Genomic DNA, 9570 nt, shown 5'->3' with positions numbered 1-9570 from the left:
TATAATGACATTAATTTATTTCCTAACATGAAGCAAAGTTCATAACTGAAAGTAATGAACAAGTCCAGTAGTTCGATATCTATTGACTAAGAACTCCCAAATTTTTTTTGCAGTGTCATAATCAGCAAATTAGATGTAAATAAATGGAATAGAGGTGTTACGAAACCAAGTAATAATCTGATGGTTTTTGCTATCCCAATCTTCAAGGCGGTCAGCAAATTTGTCATCTGTTTCATTTTGTTGTTTGGTTGACTTATTGATATCTCTAGTAACAATACACCAAAGTTTGCGACCGATCAAGAAGTTTTTTATTATTGTACCCACAAATTAAAGTTTGAATCAGTCAAAACTGTTGCAATCGGATTTACAAAATCTGATTTCTCTATTAGGGAGTGGAGGTCACAGAGAATAAAGCTTCTACGAACAGATAGGAGTGTGGTCGATTGCGAAAGGGAGGTGCAGCAACGGTGAATCACATGAGGCTATGGAAGAGGGGAATCGTGGCAACAGAGAGGAGGAAAGCTCATACGACAACTTCTTTGGCAAAGGGGAATCGCGACAATAGAGAGGAGAATCAAGATGGCAGCTTTGGGTCGAGTCAGGGTTGCGGCCTCTTTGCACGCTAGGGCAGAGAGGTAATCGCGAGCTCAAGCATGCACCTGATATCTCATAGGGAAGAGCACAGAGAAACACCGGCGTGCAGGTGTTGGAAGACGAGACAAAAGGGATCGAACGCCACAAGGAAGAGGCTGCTTCGAACGACGCAAGCTTGCCTAGCTTCGAAGGTGCGAACTTGCCTCAACCGGTTAAGGCAGAGCCGAGATTTGATTCAAATAAGAAGGAATCACACAGGAGTAAAGCAAAAGCAGGATCGCATGGAGGATTAAGGGCAGAGTAGATCCGTGTGCTTAGGGCACAGGCAGAAGGTTTGCGCGACGGGGAAGGTGAGGCAGAAGGTTTGCGCGACGGGGAAGGGTTCGACTCTAGCTCCATAACAGGGAAAACATTTGCTTACATAAGAGACTTATGCTGGGTACGTCTGTAATCTGCAGGGAGGATTTCAGGAGGTTATAACCGCGTTATACACCCTATAACCTCCCTGTAACCTACCTATATATGAAAACAGAAGCGCGGAACTTACTCGAAGGTACAGGTAGGTTACAGGGAGGTTACAGGGGGAATAACGCGGTTATAACCTCCTAAAATTCTCCCTGTAACCTGTTTGCAGGTTACAGACGTACGCAACTCTGCGTACGTCTTATGTACGCAAATTTTTTCCCCATAACAGGGCAGGATTAAGTGCTGAAAAAAAAAATACCATAATAAGGAAAAAGTATTTGTATTTTTTGGTGCCTTCATCCCATTATACAAGGGTGATATTTATATAAATATTCTAAGATTTAGAATAGAAAAGAAAATCAATTAAGAGCGAAAATTAAGCCTAGACATCAACATATGAAATCGACGTTAATTACTCCATATCAGGACAATTAATGTCATTACATCATATCAAGGTAATTAATGTCATTAATTTATTTCCTAATAAAAAAACACTGCATTAGAGTTTGGTCGGGGTCACTTTTGTTCTTTATTTTTTAATTTTATTTAATGTCATTGATTTATTTCCTAACAAAGACTTAGCCTAAAGTATTGTTAATTTTTATATTTAAGAATAATTATATTATTGATATGAAAATGGGGTATAAATACCCTTTACATGAATCCTAGAATAGGAAATACAAGAAAAAAGAAATAACATGAAATGAAAGATATAACACCTATATCTCCAATTAATCAATTCATATTAATTACTTGGAGAAAAAAAGAAACGACATAAAATAGGAAAACCTAAAATAGGAAAGCCTAAAATAGGAAAGGAAATAAATTCAATCCAAGAAAATAAATCTGAAATAGGAAATGAAGTAAAATCTAATCCCCATAACTCCTAATAGGAATAAACTTTTTCCTAATATAACTTATAACACTCTCGCTCAAGTTGAAATATGGTTGACAACCATGTTCAATTTGAACATGATAATATCAAACAATAGGTGAGGAATTTTCTTTATGAGGTAGAACTTGAAGTTTTCTTCCCGTACTTGACAATCAACCCCAAAAACATTTAGGGATATTTTTAGTTGATTACAATTTCTGTAGTGTTTATAGGTAGGCGAAAAGCTCCTGCAGATAATTCTGCATAGAAATTTGCAAGAAAGTAGACAACCTACAAGCAAAGTTGACTTCTAGTTGACTGCAATTGTCATTGACTACAGTTTTTGCAATGTCTGCAGGTAGGCGATGTCTTTGACTACAGTTTTTGCCATGTCTGCAGATAGGCAAAATGCTTCTATAGGTAATGATGAAAAAATGTTTGCAGGGAAGTAGAGGAAACTGTAGGATATGGCCTACGAGTAACAAAAAAAAGGAAGAACACCTGCAGGGAAAGCTGAAGGGTATGACCAGTAGAAAAAAGAAAAAAACATATGCAGGTAAAACTGCAGGATATGGCCTAAGGTATGGCCTGAGAAGGGTCCTGTGGTAGAAAAAAACTCTGGAGGGGTCTGCTACAAGAAAAGTCCGCTGAGATTTAAATATTTCAATTTCTCTCCAGCTGATGCTACTGCTCCATTGAACCATCGATTATCTGGGTATGACTAAGATTTAAATGTTCCAGGTTATCCAAAAAAACCAAAAAGTTGAAGTTGCGAATGTTTGAGTAAGATATAACCATGAATTTCTAGCAGCTTGATTGTAGACTTGAAAAAACCTAATCTACATCAATAAAAAGTATTCAAGTAACAATCAACTTTGACAAAGGAGAAGTGGCTCCATCGTCTCCATCAACCATAGAATGGATAGTGTGGTTACTCGTGTTTAAACAAGAAAGAGAAAGAAAAGGTAATCTGGTAACTTTAGTCCAAGCTATATTTAAAAAGCTCAACATAGATAACTTTTAAATCGTAGTAGCACCAATGTTGGAAATTTCACTGTGCAATAAATCCAAGTGATCGAGCAGTGTCAGCACCTGTAATGATGATAGTGCCATATCAGTGACAAGAATCCCTCCCAGATCAAACACACGGATATTTACAAAGGAAGAGAGGCAGAGCACTCCAACAATCAATCATGTTTTCGACATACATAGCTTCTACAAACTTGAAATGGATAAAAATGCATAATGCCATCATCCGTGACACTTGCGCATCTTGACAGGTCCAATTCTTTTAGGCTGTCGTTCCCTATGAAGTCAACCATTTTGATAGAAAGGTGGAAACTTTAAGGATGGATGTGAAAAGGAGGCGGCTGTTGTGTAGATGTCTAAGGAGAGCATCTGCGAGCTGAGAAGAAAGGCGCTCGAGTGTCCTCTATTGCCTCTGCCATTTCTCGACGCTCTCGCAACTTGCAGTTGCAGCTTAGGGGCAGATCCTAGAATATGAAAGATAAAAAAAAAAAAACATGAAATGAAAGATATAATATATATATCTCCAATTAATCAATTCTTAATAATTACATGGAAATAAATGAAACTACAAAAAATAGGAAAATCTAAAATAAGAAAGGAAATAAATCTAGTATAGGAAAGAAAATAAATCAAATCCAATAATATAAATCTAATCCTCATAACTTCTAACAGGAATAAATTATTTTCTAATTATTCTATTTCTAATTATTCTAACATTATAATTATTATATATGGGTTCACATATAAAATTTCCTAACACATAGCTCTTATATGAACTCACTTTGTCTCACAAGCACTCAATACTTACTGTTATGTTAAAACCTGACTACTTCTTGAGATGAATAATCCAGATACATGCAAAGAGGTGCAGAGGCAGTGCATGCCGCTAATCCAAACGTCCTTGTTATACTTTCCGGCCTAAGTTTCGACAATGATCTGAGCTTCCTTTCAAATAAGCAGGTTCAGCTAAGCTTTCCTTCAAAGCTTGTATTTGAGCTGCATTGGTATGCCTTCTCTAATGGAAATGCTTGGCAAAGTGGCAGCCCAAACCAAGTCTGTGGCTCCATTTCATCTAGCGTCATGAGAAGGGCGGGATTCCTAGTGAGCCAGGGCTGGCCCCTCTTCATAAGTGAACCCCAATGCCACCCGCTACTTTGGTTGCTTTCTTGGCTTGGCGGCTGAACTTGATGTAGACTGGGCGCTTTGGACTCTGCAAGGAAGCTACTATCTTAGAGAAGGCGTGGTGGGCATGGAAGAGTTTTATGGTTCGCTATCTTACGATTGGAGCAGGCAAAGGAACTCTTCCCTTTTGCAAAGGATATCAACTCTGCAATCTCCTTTTCAAGGTAAAATTGTGATTTCTATGCTATTTGGTTTGCTGTCATTTGCTATGGTTATGATTTTGATTTGCGAAAATTAGTTATTTGATTAATAACAATGCATTATATTTTGAAGACATTGAAATGTTGATCATAACTATGACAAGGTTAAGAGAAATGAGAAGAATGAAAAAAAAGGAAAATTTGGTAAAAGGCTTCATAGTTTCATATTGTGTAAAAATGTAACTGTTCAGAATTATTTTGGGAATAATGAAAGTCAGGACACATTTTAGAGAATAAAAAGACAAAAGTGTTTATCAAAATTACACAAATGGGTTATGCTAAAGAAATACACAAGATTAATATATACAGTATGGTTGGAGTCGTCTCCTTCGTCGAAGCTCTGCTAGGGTTTCGCTGTCTCCTTCGTCGAAGCTCTGCTAGGGTTTTGCTGTGAGGCGAAACCCTAGCCTCTGCTACCTGTATTCCACGCTCGTAGAAGCAGGGGAGCCTCCTCCGTTATGTCGTCTGTTTCGTCGAGCTGTAGGGTCGATCGGGATCGTAATCATGCTACGCCTGTGCTGTAGAGCCGATCATGATCATGCTGCGCCTGCATCGTGGTCGCTGTAGGGCCGATTGAGCTACGCCCGTGCTGCTTGCGTTTCTGTTTTCGACCAGTACACGCCTTTCTTCCGTCCTGCGCTTGTTTCTCTGCGGGTTCGACGAACTGACGCGCGTCGGGTTTCTTTGGCTTTTGCATCTGCGGGCTGAAGGATCATCGTTATGGTGTTTCCTTCTTCTTCTGTTGATCCTGACAAAGCTTCTTTCATCCACGTGGTGGGTAATTATCTTGCGAAGTCTACTATTGTCTTTCCCTCAAGCTACAAGGAATGTCGTGATGGTACCAGCGATCGCCCTTTTCTTAAGAAGATAAACAGGAAGAGTGAGAAAACAACACTATTTTTCTCTGATTCAGAAATTTCAACCATAACCAAAAAATTCAAATTTTCTCTTATTAGAAAATTTTTAGTGGGGTCACCCACCTATGGAAGTTATCAGGAGTGTTCACGATCTCAAACTTGTAGGTAAGTGGAAAGTGAGACTTTTGGATGAGAAACATGTGTTGATTCAGTTAACCCTAGCTGATGACTATGCTCGGATTTTCTCTAAAAAATTATATTAACATTGCAGGCAAGTCAATGAAGTTACTCAAGTGGTCTCCTGATTTTGACCCAAATCATAAGTCTCCTATTGTTCCTGTATGGATTAGTTTACCTGGTTTCAAGTTGCATTTCTTTAATCATCAAGTTCTTTATTCTATTGGAGTCATTCTTGGAGATCCTATGAAGCTAGATATGCCCACTTTTAACCTAACCAGGCCTTATGTGGCCAGAATACTTGTGGAAAAAGATATTACCTTATCTGATATTACTGAAGTCTGACTGGGCACAACTCACAATGGACATTATGCCTCATCCATTGCACACAACATGGCTGAAGAGATATTACTGATATTATGTTGTGTGCAACGGGCTTCGATAGGGTCAATCGAATAACACTCAGAACTTGTCGATCCAACAAATTCCATTTAGCCTCATCCATCTTTTCAGATCTTTTCTCCAATAACGGAAGATGAAGTTTATTCTCATAGAGGTAGTCATTTATCTGCATTCTCCAATAACCAAAATCTGTGTCATCAAATTTATCAATCCTTGAAACCTTTACTTCATCTGCGGCCATCATGCTTTCTCAGATTCGAAACAAAGTTCCGATATCAGTTGTTGTGAACTATATCAGTTGATGTGAACTATACCAGTTGATGTGGTAGATATATAAATCAAACAAGAGAATGGTCAACGAAGCGAAAAAATAGAACGAGAAAATTCATACTAGAAAACAGTAACATAACGGAACACACAAATTTACGTGGTTTTGCATTTACTACTTGAGGAATTTACACCAGTCGATTGTCTCGCTTACAAGAGGAATCTCTCACTTCATTGCTCTCTCTTCTTCTCTCTCTCTTCTTCTCTCTCTACACCAAAATATACCGAAAAAACTCTACACCGAGATACACCGAAGAAGATAAACTTACAAGATAAATAAACTCAATTTCTCTTCTGTCACAAACCACCAAGAAGAAGCCAAAGGAGAACAATATTCTTCTTCTTCTTTCTTCTTCCTTCTACCATAAGGAATTACTGCTTGCACTTTCCTTCCTCTATCTCGAGGAAGCCTGAAGAAGAATACCAAAAATCGTGACTTCTAAAACTGAAGGAGAGTCGTGTGATACATTTTATTGCTAACAGGTAGATGCGACAATTCACGAAACGACAGAGGCGGGAACAGTTCCTCTGTTGTGAATGACGCCAGGCGGGAGACGCATCTTTTGTGATTGGGCGCGAAAGCGGGAAGCTGGAGCAGGAGATCGGGAGGTGGGATCGGGATCGGGCTCCAGCACAACAGGAACTCCAAGGTATTTTTAAAGAGATTGACTTACATTTGAGATTAAAAAACTTTTACAAAAAGCTATAATTAACTAAAATTTTAGAAAAGAAAATCATAAACTTCTTAAGCTAGGTTATGAATATTCATGGGTGATGAGTTGAAATTCCAACTTAGGAATAACTATCATTGATAACTTTATAGAATATCCCTATCAAAGTAGCAAAAAAAAAAATGAAGAAGATAAAGGTAGCCATATCTTAAGCTATCATGGATTTGAAAATATTCATGAAGTCAACAAGTAAAAAAACTGATAAACTCACCATTAATGATAAAAAATAAAAACAAACATGTGAAATGCAAATCGCAATCCACAAGACAAATTTGTTATAAATACTTTTTATCATGTTCTGAGAAGGTAGAATTTGATCAGGCAAAGCCCAATGATTTTTAGAATTTAATCTCGAGAAAAAAATTGTTTGGGGGCCTGATTGATACAAAACCAATTGAAAATTTCAATTGCTATAATGGTTTTATTTGAAATATTAACGTTTCTGATATAACATACCTGGTCAGGTTCTATGAAAAGAAGGAAAACCATTTTGATAATTTGGAATTATGTGAACAAAGATAATAATCATCTTATTTCGTAAACAATGACAACTAATACTAATATATATGCCAATTTTAAAAAAATAGCAATAAATTCCTGGATATAGAGAACTTGATACTGCTGCTAGAGACTGCAACAAAACTTCCATATTACAGCTGAAGTGTCATTATTTGGGCATCACTCTTCGGTACTAAAACACAAGTTTTAGAAAATGCTCTACCAATAATACCAAAATCTTAAAACCCAAGATATGTATCTCTGGATTCAAGATAGTTGCTATGCTTGTTGATATACAAGAAAAAATTATTGTTTTTCTTTACAGAATTTCAAAACTCTTTTCATTTTTCACAAAAAGATCAAACTATAGAGAGTCCATAACAAACCTCCCAAGAAAAAAAAAATCACAATCCTGGTAGATCATTTGAAATAACATTACATTGTCTAATTAGTTAGAAAATGCTAAATAAAAAATACTGCATTTGATATAAACAAGTACTTAAGAACTTTTACCACGCAATAGAACCCTAAACATTTGTTCGGTACCAATTCAACACCTGGTTTAATGCAGGTCCTGGACTTTCCGCCATAAAGCCCTACAAAGTTCTCTTCCACCCGGCAACTGGGCTGTGTGTGGCGAAGAAATCTCTGTCTGAGCCGCTTCACCTGGGGCAATGCGACGAGTCCGAAGCCTGGGATTACACCGGACAACACACACTTCTATTAAAGGGCACAACAGTGTGCCTCAAAGCAGCAGGCGAGGGTGAGAAGGTGAAGTTTGGGACGATTTGCAGCGATGCTGCCTCCAATTGGGAGCTCATATCGGATTCGACGATGCATTTGTCGACAAAATTGACGGCGAACAGCAGCAGTAGTCTGTGCTTGGATGTCGGCTCAGATGGAAGAACCATAGTGACTAGCACATGCCTGTGTCTTGACAGAGATCAAACGTGCGATCCTGAGAATCAGTGGTTTAGGATAATTGACAGCAGTAGACCTGTTACGAGTAAGAGGTCGCTCATAGATTGGCTATTTGGGAATTTATGGTGGAATCTATTGTGAATCAAATTATGATTATATGTCATATGAATCATAACTCTTGGTAATGCGTTAAATACGAAGAAAGAACACCATATGCTGACTCTATTAGGAAGAAAGTTATTTCTGGTTTGTTTGCTTGCGCATGAAGTCTAGTGGGCACTTATTCCCTGGAACACTTGCACCTGAAGTCTAATGGGCACTTATCATGTGACAAGTGGGTCTCACTATAGTAATTTTTTTAGAATTGTTGGGCTTATTTGTCACGTGACATGCGATCATTGAACTTTGGACGCAAATTTTGTTGTCTGATGTCCTAATGGAATAATTTTTGTCTAATTTGACACTTGTTTTAATGAAGATTTTAAGCTAAAAATGTTCGGTTCTAAAATTTGTAAAATAGTAATAATAATAATAAGCAATGAGACAGCTAAATTTAAATAAAGAGCAGAATCTGAGTACATTTCTGAGTACATTTTGATGCATCAACAGGCCCATTGGATCATCTGAGACAATGATAAGTTTTGAAAAATATCAAAATTTGTGAGTTCATCTGCCAACATAACATTTGTTGGTGGATCATTTGAGACAATGATAAGTTTTAAAAAATATCAAAATTTGTGAGTTCATCTACCAACATAACATTTGTTGACATATTTATCCATAAGGGCGGATGTGCTAGGTGAAGCTTTAAATAAACTAAGTTTTAGTCAAGCAATTGAAGAAGTCCCTAAAAAAAATATGATTATGAGCCGATTTGTTGACCACATCTTTGTTGAGAATCTCCAGCATTATTTTTTAAATTTTGTTAGATTCCTATTAGTAGAGCTGCAAATGAATTTAGTTTTCCATGACTTGTAGCTCATTCAATAAGAGGTTGTTCACATTCATTTGATTAACTAAGTGAACAAATTTGAACAATTTTACAAATTCTTGATTGTTAAATGAACAAGCTGGAACAACTCATTTTTCAATTAGTTTATAGTAAAAAATAGTGTCATTTAAAGCTTGTTACCAAACTCATTAAGAAGCTAGATAAATAGCTTCAATTAAAATACATGAACAAGCTTGGGAATAAGCTCAAGTTAAATTTAAGACTTATGAAATAACTTAGTCAAAGCTTGGTTTAAAGCTCCTGAATAAATTCAATTAAAGCTCAATTTAAAACTCATTTATATTAAATTAAATTAAATTTT

General features: G+C 37.0%; 1 protein-coding gene and 1 long non-coding RNA gene across 2 annotated transcripts in view; one reads left to right on the top strand and one right to left on the bottom strand.

The window, feature by feature from the left end:
• LOC110033008 overlaps positions 1–7963 on the bottom strand; it is a 10144-nt gene extending 2181 nt beyond the window's left edge. Inside the window, exon 1 of the long non-coding RNA XR_002294910.1 lies at positions 7894–7963. This is a non-coding gene — a long non-coding RNA (uncharacterized LOC110033008). The remainder of the gene's footprint in view (positions 1–7893) is intronic.
• LOC110033007 overlaps positions 1–8621 on the top strand; it is an 11456-nt gene extending 2835 nt beyond the window's left edge. The window contains 3 exon segments of the mRNA XM_020736829.1: positions 3814–4089; positions 4091–4308; positions 7908–8621. Coding sequence (XP_020592488.1) covers positions 3814–4089; positions 4091–4308; positions 7908–8398 — 985 coding nt within the window. The 3' untranslated portion in view covers positions 8399–8621.
• The last annotated feature ends 949 nt before the right edge of the window (positions 8622–9570 follow it).

The sequence above is a fragment of the Phalaenopsis equestris genome, unplaced genomic scaffold (genome assembly GCF_001263595.1).
Source record: "Phalaenopsis equestris unplaced genomic scaffold, ASM126359v1 Scaffold001079, whole genome shotgun sequence".
Classification (NCBI taxonomy): domain Eukaryota; kingdom Viridiplantae; phylum Streptophyta; class Magnoliopsida; order Asparagales; family Orchidaceae; genus Phalaenopsis; species Phalaenopsis equestris.
The sequence above is the reverse complement of the archived record's forward strand: the minus strand, read 5'-3'. Positions and strand labels throughout refer to the sequence as shown.